This window comes from Myxocyprinus asiaticus, chromosome 7 (genome assembly GCF_019703515.2).
Source record: "Myxocyprinus asiaticus isolate MX2 ecotype Aquarium Trade chromosome 7, UBuf_Myxa_2, whole genome shotgun sequence".
NCBI lineage: Eukaryota > Metazoa > Chordata > Actinopteri > Cypriniformes > Catostomidae > Myxocyprinus > Myxocyprinus asiaticus.
The window spans coordinates 36165120-36179691 of NC_059350.1; the positions used below are offsets into that span (position 1 = coordinate 36165120).

The window sequence follows — 14572 nt, forward strand, 5'->3', positions numbered from 1 at the left end:
ACAGGCAAAGAAAGAGAGGAACTGTTTGCACCATCTTACCAAGGCTGCCGATGTGACTAGGAAAAGTTTGGCTCATCGACTCAAAGCTGTCTTGTAGCCTTTAAAAAAATAAACAAACAAATAAAAGACAATCAGTGGTACAAAGAATACCTGAATGCCAAAAAATCAAGCATTAATCAAAATCAGATCAAAACTAAGGACACTTTTAGACATTGCATTAGATAACAAAACATCTAAACAAGTGTCATCTTCAAACAAATGATGCAAGACATTTTCTTAAAACTAAATTACTTGTCATGAAATGACACAATGATGCATTTCTAAGTCTGGCTTAAGTGTCCAAATAATTTTAGGGGCCACACCATTGCAGCAATAGATCACAGCCAGCAAGAGACTTACGTATTTGTACTTCCAGAGGTGCTGCTGCCAAATCGTGTCGAGAAAACCTTACTGACCATCAGCTGTGGTGGAGACCTGTCAAATACACAAGAACACGGTATTATCATCAGCAAGCAAATATATAAAGTTTGCATCAAAGAAGATTTGCCCTCTTACAAGTACTAACCGAATGTGGTGAATCTTCAGAGTTGACCCTTTATAGCTCATAGAAACGGAGCCAAACATCATCTCCCCAAGCATGTTCACATCTGAAGCTGGTCTGGTGTACTGAACATATATATACAGGTCAAATGTAAATATTCTATACAGCCATAACTACACAGTGCATGTTGGAATTTCATGATAGAAATTTAAATTTTGCTTACAAATCACTGAGACCAATTCATGAATTGGTTTGACCGATTTAACAGAATTTGCTCACAAATCGGACATCACTATGGCTTGCGAACAAGTATTACTCTACATAGGAGCAATATCTAGCTGATGAAAATATTTCTAGCTAGAGAAATGTATTAACAAGTAAACTTTATTCACTATAGAAATTTCCATGTCTGTTCCATGACTTTTACAATTTTATTAATTTCCATGACTTTTCCAGGCCCGAAAAATTTGATTTTAAAATTCCCTGATATTTTCAGGTTTTCCATGACAGTGGGAATGACACAAACCTGATATGTAGGGGGCTTGTCTTTTTCACTTGCTTGGCTCCCGATTTGGCAAGCACCACTTCGGGTGGGAGGAGTTTTGGTCTCGTCTGCAGTCTGTAACATGATATTCAAAACAATAAATCACATCACATTGTGCATCTCAGTCTTCCAGGTCCAAATATAGAATGTCTTGTAGAACTGAGTCTGGAGCATCAAGTTTAGTATTTATTGTAGATGTGTTGACATTTATCCAACCGGCTTTAACAGTTCACCAGAATCGAACCTATCACACACCATGGCATCAAAAGACTCATAAAACACTGCAGGAATCGCATCCCTGACACATGACATTCTATGATGACCTGAATGATTGATAACCTTCACAGACTTATTGCCAGCCTACACAATGCAACAAAAGTCATCTCAAGTACGGCTGGAGTATTTAGCACTTTAAGCAGTGAAACAGTATATTTGTATGGCAATTAAATTTTATTTTTTTTTAAAAACCTTGACTTTTGTTACATATCAATTATGAATCAACAGCCCACTCTCACAGATGTGCGAGTATGATGATTTTGTGGTGCAAAACGAGTGGAAACGATGGGAAATTTGCAGACTTGGTGAGATGTCTTCACTGAATGGAAAAACATGTCTAAATTCCAAATAAAATCTTCAAGGTAACTGTACACATGCAGGAGAAAATCTGATTAAAATATTTTTCCGCAACATTGATGATATCAGTTTTGACAGGGTATCATATTGATATTTGTCCAACAAATAATTTTTGAAGATCAATCCGCACTCAAAGATCCCTCACGTCTGGAGGAGGAAGTTCCCTGCAACAGTTAAAGGATGAGCAAATAGGAGGTGGGAACCGGCTGAACAGTCAACCAAGTTTAATGTAAAACTCCACTTAAACAAATATAAACAAACACACACATGCAGCATGGCCGCATACGTCTCTCTCTCTCTCTCGAACTGGCATCTCCGGCTCCCCTTTATTTCGCTCTCCCGCTGATCACCTGATTCAGCTCCAGCTGTGCACCCTCACAGGCCGGCCACACCCTCCTCCTCATCATCACACTCCTCCCCCGCCCGATTCAGGCCAGGGCGCCACCGGACTGACTTACTCCCCCCATCTCTGGAGGGGAGACGCTGCCCTTTCGGCTGTTCTGTCAGCTGGTGGTCCACCCCGCCTCCTGGGAACCTGGGAAAGAGACGAGGGGAGGCGTGGGGAGAGGGAAAGGGCGAGCGGGAGACACAGAGAGAAAGGAGAGAGAAAACTTGCTCGTCGGTCCCCGGACACGCTGTCGCCCGGCCCTCAACCGCTCCTCCCCTTCTGGCGAACGACAGCTCGCTCCTCCCCTGGCGGACGGCAGTGAGCCCTCCGACCCCTGGCGGACGGAACCGCTCCTCCCCTTCTCGGCAGACGGCAGTGGTTCCTCTGGCTCTTGGCGGCTGGCAGCGACCACTCCATCCCCAGGCAGACAGCCATGGCTGCTCCTTTGGCGGACGGTAGCAGCGAGGACTCTGCAACAGCGCGTCCCTCCTCCTTCCCGGGTTTCGACCCCACTGTAACAGTTAAAGGATGGGCAAGGAGGAGGTGGGAACCGGCTGAACAGTCAACATAAAGTTTAATGTAAAACTCAACTTAAACAAGCTTAAACAATCACACACACAGGCAGCACGGCCGTGTGTGTCTCTCTCTTGAACTGGCATCTCCAGCTCCCCTTTATCTCGCTCTACTGCTGATCATCTGATTCAGCGCCGGCCGTGCACCCTCACGGCCCGGCCACGCCCTCCTCCTCGTCACATTCCCCTTTAAATTAAAAGTTGAAAATCCTAATTTTAAGACATTGCAAATCAGTGCAGTTTATCAAGAGTATTTTCACGACAAAACAGGGGCTCTTGCGCTGAATTATGGAGTAATGGGTATTTTGCAGGGATGTACTAATGTACTTTACACTAGGGATGGGCTTTTTGAGTAATTTTGTAGTCGAGTACTCGAACACATAAAAATACAAGTAATTGATTACTTGACATTTGAACCTGTTTCTCTGATGAAAAAAAATTGCACTATGCATAAACATCATCATCTTGATTAGAAAATGATAAAACATTTGCACTCACACATAGAAACATATATTTTAAGTCTTCTAAAGCAATACAATCACTTCAAATATTGATATAATTTTGCATTCACTGTGCCAACCAATGCATTGAGTTGTAGCAACAACATTTAGGTGAGAGAAGCTGTTTCATCGTTGCCCATGACAGACAAAGGCACAAAGGAGAATCAAATTGCAATATTCGAGTAGTGTTTTTACTAGTCGAATATTAAAGCTGAACGAGTACTCGACTAATCGATTACTCATGTACATCCCTACTTGACACAGGGAAAATGTTGTAAAATGATGTGGGGATTAAAAATGAAAAAAGGATTAAATCACTTTTGAAATTATTGTATTTTATCATCTTTATCTAAGCTGCATATCAAAGCCCTATTCAAACAAAATCTTAATTTTTCCAGTGCAAACACTGCTAAAACATAAACAATAATATGGAAATGTCTGCCAGCACAATATTCAATTCAATAGCAATACACACACACACAAACACACTCTCTTTCTGTCTCTCTCTCTTTGTGACAAAAGATGAAGAGCTGAATAAACAGACCAAATCATGTGACGACTTACTGATAATAAATCTCACTCTGTTCAGACAGAGCCAAAGGCCTTTAATAATATGTCTAGATGGATGGATAGATGGATATGTATAGAATGGTCTACATGAAAAAGAAACACATCTTTAATTTAGCACAAAGAAAAGTCCTAAAAGCAACAGTAGAATTTAATGTTCAATCTTAGAACTGTTAAAAATCATGGTGAGTTTGGATACCTTACTACAACCCCAATTCCGAAAAAGTGGGACAGTATGAAAAATGCTAATAAAAACAAAAAGGGATGATTTGTAAATTATATTCACCCTTTTCTATATTGAAAGCACTACAACTACACATTATATGATGTTTTTCCTTGTGAATTTACTTGTTTTTTGAAAATGTACAGTAATTTAAAATCAGATGATTGCAACATGCTCCAAAAGAGTTGGGTGAGTCGAGTGTTTACCACTGTGTAACCTCACCATTTCTTCTAATAACATTTATTAAGCATTTAGGCACTGAAGACACAAGTTTGTTAAGTTTAGAAAGTGGAATTTCCCCCCATTCATCCATTATGTAGGTTTTTAGCTGCATAACTGTACGGGGTCTTCGTTGCCGCATGGTGTGCTTCATAATGCGCCACACATTCTCAGTTGGAGATGGTCAGGACTGCAGGCAGGCCAATCTAGCACCCACACTCTCTGCTCACACAGCCATGCACTTGTAATCCAGGCAGTATGTGGTTTGAAGTTGTCCTGCTGGAAAATGCAGGGATGTCCCTGGAAAAGACGGTGCTGGATGGCAGTATGTGTTGCTCCAAAATTTGTACATATCTGTCTGTATTCCAGGTGTTCTCACAGATGTGCAAGTTACCCATGCCATTGGCACTGACACACCCCTGACCTATACAAACATTGGCTTTTGGACCTGATGCTGATAACAGCTTGGATGGCCCTTTTACTCTTTGGCCCGGATAACACAACAGCTTTGTTTTTCAAAAACTATTTGAAATGTGGACTCTTCAGACCAAAAAAAAAAAAAAAAAAAAAAAACAGTTCCACTGTTCTACTTCCCATCTAAGATGAGACCGAGCCCAGAGAATTTGGCAGAGCTTCTGGACAATGCTGATGTAGGGCTTCTGCTTTGCATAGTAAAGTCTTAATTTGTATCTGTGGATGCAGCGGCGAGTGGTGTTGACTAACAAAGGTTTACTAAAGTTATCCCAAGCCCATGTTCATGATATCCATTACAGATGAATAATGTTTTGTTAAGTCAGTGACGTCTGAGTGATCAGAGATCACGCACATTCAGAAGTGGTTTTCATCTTCCCCTTTACGCACTGAGATTTGACCATATTCCTTGAATCTTTTAATTATATTGTGCACTGTAGAGGGTGAAATGTCCAAAATCCTTCCAATCTGTCTTTGGGGAACACTGTTCTCAAAGTGCTGGATTATTTGCTGAAGCATCTGTTGGCAAATTGACAAGTCTCGAATGATCCTTGCTCTTGAAGGACTAGGCTGTTTTTGGAGGCTCCTTATATACTATGACACGATTGCCTCACCTGATAACGTCTCCTGTTTCACATCACCTTGTTATTTTAACTAGTCAAATTTTTATTAGTCTTAAATTGCCCGGCTCAACTTCTTTGGAGCGTGTTGCAATCATCTGATTTGAAATTACTGTTCATTTTCAAAAAACAAGGAAATTCACAAGGAAAAACATCACATAATGTGTAGTTGTAGTGCTTTCAATATAGCAAAGGGTGAATATAATTTACAAATCACTCCTTTTTGTTTTTAATTAGTGTTTTTCATACTGTCCCAACTTTTTCAGAATTGGGGTTGTATAAATACATTCTAATCTGGTTTACAGAAGAAGAAAATATTCCAGTTTTGACACAAAAATTTACAGGGGGTCATATCATACATCAATGTTTACTTTTGTGCCAAACAAACGGTTATAATTTATGGTTTCATGACCATTTTCCATCCTCTCTCTGAAAATTTGAATTAAACACCCGTGTCACATGTGAAATAAGAAACAGAGTGACTATTTGCACCCAAGTGTAAATAACACCTGCCACACAGCATAACTATTTGCACCCCAGTAGTCTATTGGAAACATAGAAATTTAGGTCAAACTGCATTGTGAGTATTGCTTCAGTGGTGTTGGTCATAATGGCGGTGAGTCAATGCCTTTTTGACTCAGGTTCGATTCCACGTTGTCACACTATTTTCCCAATCGGTTTCCTTTCTCCTCTCTTAATATTTTCTTTAATACTACTTATAATACATAAAAGTTAATATAAAAGGTAATTTCACTATAGTAGTATTGTAGTAACCATGTTTTTGGCGGTAACCATAGGTTTGATGCAATTAACAATGGTGTTACTACAGTAATATGGTATTTATATGGTAACCACATTTAATTTTGTGGTTACTATGATTTGACTACAAAATACCATGGTGATACTATGGTCAATGTAGTAAAACCATGGTTAATTTTTTAAACGGAAGGTTAGGGGTAGGTTTAGGGGTAGGGGTTGGTGTAGTGTGTCTGTGGGACTCTAAACAAACACAATCAACACACTGCATTGATGCCTCTATACTGTTAGTATTTAACCAGGGTGCAAACAGCATCTACCATTATTTGTACCAGGGTTGGGGTACAAATAATATTTGGCACTACATGCACTGGATTGTAAATAGCATCTACCTTTATTTGCTCCTGTGTGCAAATAGCATCTGCCAATAAGAAATAGCGATTTGCTATGCTTACTCACAGGCAGCAGGTTTGCTGTCAGGTCCTATTTAGTTTACAGTAGTTGTCAGTGCCTGCATTATAATTCACAAAACAATCCAAACTGAAATGTGCCATACAAACTATTAAGATCAGACTGAAATGATTAGGGATCTGGCTAAAAATCCATTTCAGCCACTCTTTACTAACACTGGGATCCTTCAAAAGGATATGCATAGCAGCATACAGCCAGAAACAGCACAAAGTTTGACAGATTGTCCCATTTTCCTTTTATTATTAGTCATAGTGTCATACTTCATCCTTATTCTCATCGTGACAAGGCAGGCAAGTTTCTAAACACAGAATAGGCATTGTCAATGTGGACGATCATGAAGTAACGTATTCATCTATCTGATGTCAGTAATTTGCAGAAGTTTGGCACAAGCCACTTTTGTAGCTTTTGAACTCTTTGAAGTGAAAAGTTTACACATAATGCAAAACTCATACAAAAACACATGCAGTACATGATAAAAAAAACCATCAAAAAGTCAGTAAACGGACATATGCAAGATACACACACACACACACACACACACACACACACACACACTCATGGGTGTTAAACGCTTTGACCCAGTTAGTCGAGCAGTCACACCTGTCATGAGATCCAAGCAAGCTGGATTACAGAGCATGTGACTCCTCCCAAAACAGTGCTCATAGACCCCCCCACACCACACCACACACACACACACACATAATAGCAACTTACTGATGCATCCAGTTTATGTATTGCTTTGGAGTCAAAGAGAACCTGGCGCCCTCTTCTCTCACAGTCTTGATGCACTATCAACCGGATCTGAGCTAGATCAAACTCAGCAGATGCCCAACTAAACAAGAGAGAGAGTGAGACAAAGAATATCCATTGTGGTTAAAGCATCCAAAACATAAAATAATACTACCCTAAAAGGTAAAACGCTTCTAAAACTCTGCTGAAACTGAGAAAAATGGTTTGAGTTTTTTTTTTTTTATTGTCCAGCCAAATGTGTTGCACATACACACATGGTAATGCACTGAATAGATATGTACATAAATCGGAGCATAGATTAGCCAAACCCCTCAGTCACACGAAAGATAATAGACAAAGAGACCAATTTCAGTCAGTTTTGACCAAATGTGTAGTTACTGCCTTTTGCCTTTGCATGGCTTATATCACAAATAGCCAATTTAATAACCAAATAATGCATAGTCTTCCAATCTTTACAAATGACTAACTTTAAATGCTTAAAAAAAAAAATAAACTGGAAACATTTATCAGAACCATCAAACTTGTTGAGGGGAACCCAAAAGCTTTGAACATCTACATCAATGAAAACACATGATGTACTAATTGTGTCTGAAATGTATGATAAGCATTTAACTGCACAGAACATTTTCTTCACACACCCTACCTGCTTTCCATCCTGGTGTTTGATTAGTGATCACTCATTTCCAAGCCTCCAGGCACTACATATACATTCCAAATAATGTACAAATTGCAACCACAAAAACCCCGAAATGGAGAGACGACCATTCACACAGTCGCATGTTTCTGCTGTTAAATATTGGAAGAACCTCAGATCACCATGGTCTAACAACAGAAAACACACACACACCGTCTCCATCTCCCACTTGTCCGAACTCTGAGTGCGAGAGTCACTACCACACACACACAAATCCTGTTGGCAGCGCCCCTTCTTTCTGGTTGTGTAGACGATGCAGTGTTATATCAGTGTCTGTGTGTGAGTTGCAAATGACTTTGTGTCTGTTTGTTACAGTGAGTGTACAGACTTTATATATGAACTGCTTAGTGTTAATGTGAGAGTTCAAGTGTGTTTGTGTGTGTGTGTATGTTAGACGATACGTTGGTCAATTCAGTCCTCCTTTCTAACCCAGCTGCTGAACAATACACTGCTATGCACAGGCTCCCTTTATCCTTCACACACACTCTCTCACACTCACACACACGGAGGGCACAGGCTCTCTTTATCCTCTACTACTGCGACTTTGAGCGAGTGTGTGTTGTTGTGTGCGTTTGTGAGGCAGTATGTAAGAGAGAGAGAAAAACATTTGCTTGGGGTGGTACTGCCACTACACATTCTCTCACACACACACACACACACACCATCTAACCAATACTTATCCACTTCTAAAAAGCCAGGGAAAAAACACATTCACACAGAAACACACACACACAGGAAGACTCTTTACAACGAGTTCAACAGAGCCTTTTTGAAACCTCGGCTAAGTTTAAAAATGGCATACTACCAAACTACTTTTACTACTTCTTCCATAGCTATATACAGCAGAAATAGAGTAGTGTGGTACTACTCAGCCATCCCCTGTGGGATTGTCCTGATACTTCAGGTCACATGATCAGCTGTGTCACATGACTACTGTAGTACAAACACACCGAGACTTCACTGACTGACAGCTAGAAGCCCTTCAGATCTCAAGGGGCTGACAGAAATTATGCAAATTGCAGATTTCTGAAGAATTTGAATACCTGTCATTTATCAATTTTAGCCTACATATTTAGCCCCTTGCATGTGCGCTTATTAAATATTTGGGTTAACTTGATTATGCTTTCACCTACCAATAAAAGCATAGTACTCTGAGCCCCGCTTAACACATATTACCATATTCAAATACATTCCTAGAATGCATTTTCCCCAGAAAACTGCACAACAATACAGAACAGCCAACAGATTTCATCTGGGCCTCCAGTTAATACTGCAAGGTCTAACATCATGCAGCTTGAAGATTATATAGCTTATATGTCAATATATACACTCACTGAGCACTTTATTAGGAACACCTGTACACCTAGTTATTCACGCAATTATCTGATCAGCCACTTGTGTGGCAGCAGTGCTATGCATAAAATCATCCAGATACGGGTCAGGAGCTTCAGTTAATGTTAACATCAACCATCAGAATGGTGAAAAAATGTGATTTCAGTGATTTCGACTGTGGCATGATTGTTGGTGCAAGACAGGCTGGTTTGAGTATTTCTGTAACTGCTGATCTCCTGGCATTTTCACGCACAACAGTCTCTAGAGTTTACTCCGAATGGCGCCAAAAACAAAAAACATCCAGTGAGCAGCAGTTCTGCGGACAGAAATGCCTTGTTGATGAGAGAGGTCAACGGAGAATGGCCAGACTGGTTTGAGCTGACAGAAAGACTACAGTAACTCGGATAACCACTCTGTACAATTGTAGTGAACAGAATAGTATCTCAGAATGCACAACACATCGAAGCTTGAAGCAGATGGGTTGCAACACAAGACCACGTTGGGCACTTTATTAGGACCATAATGCTCCTAATAAAGTGCTCAGTGAGTATACAATAAACATTTACTGGAATGCTTCATGTTTCTCATGCAAGATACTGCTTCAAGATGCTTAAATAATGATGTACTCCGTGCATTAACATACACACACGCTGACTCAAAGTACAAAGAGCAAAAACAGCTTGAGCAGATTGCCCTCATAAGCAAACAAAAACTGAAGACAAACAACAAACACAAGCAAACACTCAGTGTACCTGTTGCTCAAAGCATCCTCTGAAGTGAACACACGCCTTGTGGTGGATTTCTTGCGACTCTTAATCTTCATCTTCAAATATATTCCAATCGGTAAACTAGAGAGAGAGAGTGTGTGTGTCTGTGCATGCATATGCATGTGTGCCCTAATCCAATATTCTTAAAAATTAGATCAAGACAGAGTGAGATGTTACTTTCTCAAATCAAATGACCTTTACGGCCACACAGAATCATGGTGATATTCAGATAGAAAGACAAAGAGAAAGAGAGCAGAAGGAGAGAGCGAGAGATGTTTTTAGGTAGAATGTGTTCAGAGAGTGAGGAAGTTCTTCACTTATCTATCTGATGACCGACTGAATTCAGTTCAAATGTCACATGACTGTCAGTCATACACACAAATACTCACACACACACACTCACAAAGCATGTGATCCAAACCCAGTCATAGGACACTCTCACAGACCAAAGTTGCTCACCTCAGCACACAAACTCACACACAACGTTTGCTAACACTATAATAAGCATCTTTTGCAACAAACAGTCACAAAGAAAGTCATATGCTTCATTTCCACACAAGAGAAAGTTTTATGCTTACCAAATTATTTTCAGAGGACAAAGTGTATATTTCTAATGTGCATTAAAAAGTAACAAAAACGAAGTTTCCCAAAGAACATAAAAAAGCTCATTAAAGAGCATTTCTAGTGAAAGTGGCAAATCATATCCATATTTGGGTGAAGCTACTGATTCTGCAAATAGGTCAGTCTTGAAAAGTGGCTGTGGAATGGAAAGGGATTGGAAGATCCTTTTAGAGGTCCACTTCACTAGTTCTCTCCCATGTATGCCACAGGAATGGGAAGTAATTTTTTAAACAAGATATCATACTTTAAAACAAGTATTTAGCACAGGTGACCACCATCCAGCAATAGGCTGCCATCAAACTGTCATCAAAATCAACATCAAATTCTGTTTTGAATATCTGGGAATAATATGTTATGGATTTATGTCATATCATGACCTAAAGCGTTGCTGTCAATTTATAGCTACACTGCCTGTGAGCAACATCCACACACCATCATACACTGAAACCCACTTTACCCACATGTTATCTAGAGACTAGAATAGTAACCAACAGGGAAGACACCAGAATAAAACAAGAAGACATAAATTAGCTGTCAGTAAAAACCAGACGCTAATGTCAATATTGTGCGCGCATAAATACACAGGAAGTATTACGTAACGCGTGGACGTACGCTCAGCTGAATGGTCACCCACAGAGACGCCGCTCGTGTGTGACTCCCTAACGCCGTTTACACTAACGACACGGCTGTGAGGGGTGGCACCCTGAAACCGTGATCATAAACTCCTACATATTCGCACGATACTCCCTCTGGTCTTTAGAAGAAGAAGAAACAGCTGTGATTTAATCGCTCGCGCTGCTTTTGCGTGCACACTCGCTCACGTGCAGAAATGAGGAGCGCGTGATTATATCCATAGGTGTAGTATCGGCGCATGCTAATAGACTTACCGCTGCTCCGCTTCCCTCGAGCAGTCCCGGGAGCTTCCGTTACTGACAGCTCTCTTGCTGAAGAGTTTCTGCAGCAAAGTCGGCATGCTTGCACTCTATTTCATATGCACACACCCGGGGATTCCCGTTTCCCCATCGGGACAAGCATCCAGGTTTCTAGTAGATATTTAGGAGAGATTCATGAGTGGATTGTATGAGTCATGTGACACATGAACCAGCTGAGCTGCGACACCAAACAAACCCACGAGCGCTCTCTGCTGAGTGGACACGGTTTAACAGGTTTGAGTGCACGTGCAGAACGTGCCTAGCGTGCCTTGTTTATTTATTTATTTTTATTTTTATTTTTTTACGTTTGCACATGAATAAGTGCATTGTATTTTTATTATTCTTATTTGCTATTTGCATAAAAACCATATAAAATTAAGTTGATAAAAATAGGGTGATGTAGAATCTATATATATATATATATATATATATATATATATATATATATATATATATATATATATATATATATATAATGTAATATTGCCCTTCCAAATCTCTCTGAACTTGTATTCCTGAAGTGAACACAAGAAAATGAATAAAATAATGACATGAAATAAAAATGTGAACAAGCCATGTGAATAACTCAAATAGGTATTTAGACTCTAAAAACTAAATAGTCTTTTTTTTTTTGTTTTTGTTTTTTTGTTTTTTTTTGTTTACAGTTTACAACAAGCACATTGAACTTGTACACACACACACACACACACAAAACATACAGTTGGAAGTTATACAAATAAAACCTTTAACACTTCACATTGCGTGAAAAATATATTTCAAAAGAAAGGTTGTCTATGAGGCCAAAAAAGTAACATACAATTTCTTTCAGATTATACTGCATTTTTGTGCCAACATACGTACTGGAAGACCCAGAAACAATGTGTAGAAGGATGGACTATCGACTTTCCATCGGAACTTGTAACCAAGATGTCACTGATGCACGGAACCATAATACCGTCGAACCGATTCAGCGGTCCGTCCCTCATCCCTTCCCCCATATTTCACACGTGACAAAGACGGGCAATAACTTATATCATCAAAATGGCAAGTTTTTAAACTACCTTGCGTGTAGATAATAGGGAATGTGTTTTATTTGATGTGTTTCATTATTCGTTTTCTCGTTTCAGCCGAAGGCAGCGAAAGGAAAGGGACCGGTGGAGAAAAAGGTTGTTCATCCATACAGCAGGAAAGCTGCTTATATGGCGAGAGCTGCTAGCAAACAAGTGAGGAAGGAAAAGTAAGATACAGTTCTGCTTTAACTTTACATTTATTCTCGTTCTTATATAGTATAATATATAAACATGTATTGTTTGTTGTACGGATTATATTTGACACCTTAATTTACATCCATAACGTTAATATTTTTTAAACTTTCTTTAGGTTAAAAAGTGAAAAGGCACAACGTCTAAACGTGATTGGTGAGTAATTTGCTGATTTTGTTCTGCTATTGTGAACCTTTGGGGGCAGCAAGGAATTGGAAAGACCGTTGGCCAGCTTGAGTGAAATTGTCCAAAGGCATCGAGTAAATGGCAGTTTACCTGTGTGAGCCTTATCTTCTTGATGTCTTCACTGAATTTCTGCAGGTGAAAAACTTTTGTGGTTCCAAAACCAGCTAGATCCCAACAAGGCTGAATACACCAAACACGACGCTTGTGAAATCATTGAGAGGTACGATTTGAAGTCCTAAGCAAACATGTTGTAACGACACATGTAAAGTTAGAATGTACATTGGATCATAACTCTGTAAATTCAGAATTAAAACCTGTATCTGGTTTCATATACTGTAAGGTGGCCTCTTTCTCAGGTACCTTCACCGTTTTGATGAAGAGCTGGAGCAGATAGAGTTAGCGAACAGTATTAAAGGACGACAGGGTCGTCAGCATGGCTCCAGAGAGGCTGTCATCAAACAAACAGTAGAGCGAGAGAGGGCACAGTATGAAGGCAATGGCTTTGGTAGGTTTCTTACTTATAATATGTGTCATTCACATTTTTTCTTGAATGGATTTAGTTCCTCTCCTTTTCCTGTTGTAAGAAGCCTCTTGATTGTCTTTGTTGTTCAGCTTAATTTAGTTATAGTATTTTAAAAGTTAGTGGTCTTTTCAATTTATAGAAATCCCTGACATCATCAACTCTAAGCATCTGAAAATATTCAGGTAATTACTGTATAATACTGTTTGTTTCTTCATTAAATCAAATTCTGTCACCAAGCCATGTAAATTCTAACATTACCACTAACTTGTCAAGTGACATTTTACGTTGTTTAACAGAGAATGGAACAGTGACCTCAAGAAACTCCCTAACATTAAGATGAGAAAGGTTTCAGCAAAAGGCTCTGACAGCACACTCTGTGCTGTTTCAAATGATGCACACACGGAGGAGGAAGAGAATGAGGAAGATGAGGTATCACAGAATTGTGATATTGACCTATAGTGTGTAGTGTGAAATTCTGTAGCTCTACTGTAGTACAACCTATTGTAAAGGGACAGCACGATGTGTGTAAGAGCACTGGACAGAAAGAGTTTGGGACATTGAAATGAGTGTGCATTGTGTGAGAGTACGTTAGTGCTCTTTTACCAGCAGCCAGAGGCATCTTGCTATGTACATTTACTCATCTGTACCTGTAAAAATGGCTTGTTGTGAGGAAAGGGGTTGCCTAGTTACCTAGGAAACATGATAACACCATTATATAAATAAACAGAGACTTTGAAACCATTTGATACATTCACTGATGTATTGCACTGATTTTGCATGTTTCTTTTATAATGTGCATTTGAGTTGTTAACGTTCATGTTGATCACCATATCAGTGATCTCCCTTTATCCTTGCATGTCCATTGAGAGCATGGTTTTTAGTTTTTATATCAGTATCATCACTGCAGATAATAAAGGTCCAATTTCAAACAATGAATTCTTCCTTAATAACACTCAGCAAAACATAATGACCTCCAAAATTACAGATCATGTTAACAGAT

General features: G+C 39.5%; 2 protein-coding genes across 7 annotated transcripts in view; one reads left to right on the top strand and one right to left on the bottom strand.

Moving 5' to 3' along the window:
• The window catches only part of LOC127444371 (folliculin-interacting protein 2-like), a 28580-nt gene extending 16771 nt beyond the window's left edge, over positions 1 to 11809 (bottom strand). Inside the window, exons 1-7 of one of the 6 annotated variants that reach the window (XM_051703688.1) lie at positions 11557 to 11809; positions 10034 to 10129; positions 7220 to 7337; positions 1068 to 1160; positions 566 to 666; positions 400 to 474; positions 40 to 98 (exon numbers count right to left, since the gene is read on the bottom strand). In XM_051703688.1, the coding sequence (XP_051559648.1) occupies positions 40 to 98; positions 400 to 474; positions 566 to 666; positions 1068 to 1160; positions 7220 to 7337; positions 10034 to 10129; positions 11557 to 11642 (628 nt within the window). In that variant the 5' untranslated portion in view covers positions 11643 to 11809. Of the gene's footprint in view, positions 1 to 39; positions 99 to 399; positions 475 to 565; positions 667 to 1067; positions 1166 to 1985; positions 2619 to 7217; positions 7338 to 7898; positions 8002 to 10033; positions 11523 to 11556 lie in introns of those variants that run through there. The other 5 variants (XM_051703692.1, XM_051703689.1, XM_051703691.1 and 2 more) reach the window with 5 other exon arrangements.
• A 688-nt stretch (positions 11810 to 12497) lies between these two features.
• On the top strand, positions 12498 to 14313 carry tma16 (translation machinery associated 16 homolog). The gene is made up of 7 exons (XM_051703719.1): positions 12498 to 12645; positions 12729 to 12838; positions 12982 to 13019; positions 13185 to 13269; positions 13406 to 13554; positions 13712 to 13754; positions 13869 to 14313. Exons 1-7 carry the CDS (start codon positions 12643 to 12645, stop codon positions 14029 to 14031), a joined length of 591 nt encoding a protein of 196 aa, XP_051559679.1. The 5' UTR covers positions 12498 to 12642; the 3' UTR covers positions 14032 to 14313.
• The last annotated feature ends 259 nt before the right edge of the window (positions 14314 to 14572 follow it).

Coding starts and splice junctions, on each gene's coding strand:
- tma16 (XM_051703719.1), top strand. Junction 13,555..13,711: donor GTATGAAGGCAATGGCTTTG/GTAGGTTTCTTA, acceptor TTCAATTTATAG/AAATCCCTGACATCATCAAC. Junction 13,755..13,868: donor AAGCATCTGAAAATATTCAG/GTAATTACTGTA, acceptor GTTGTTTAACAG/AGAATGGAACAGTGACCTCA.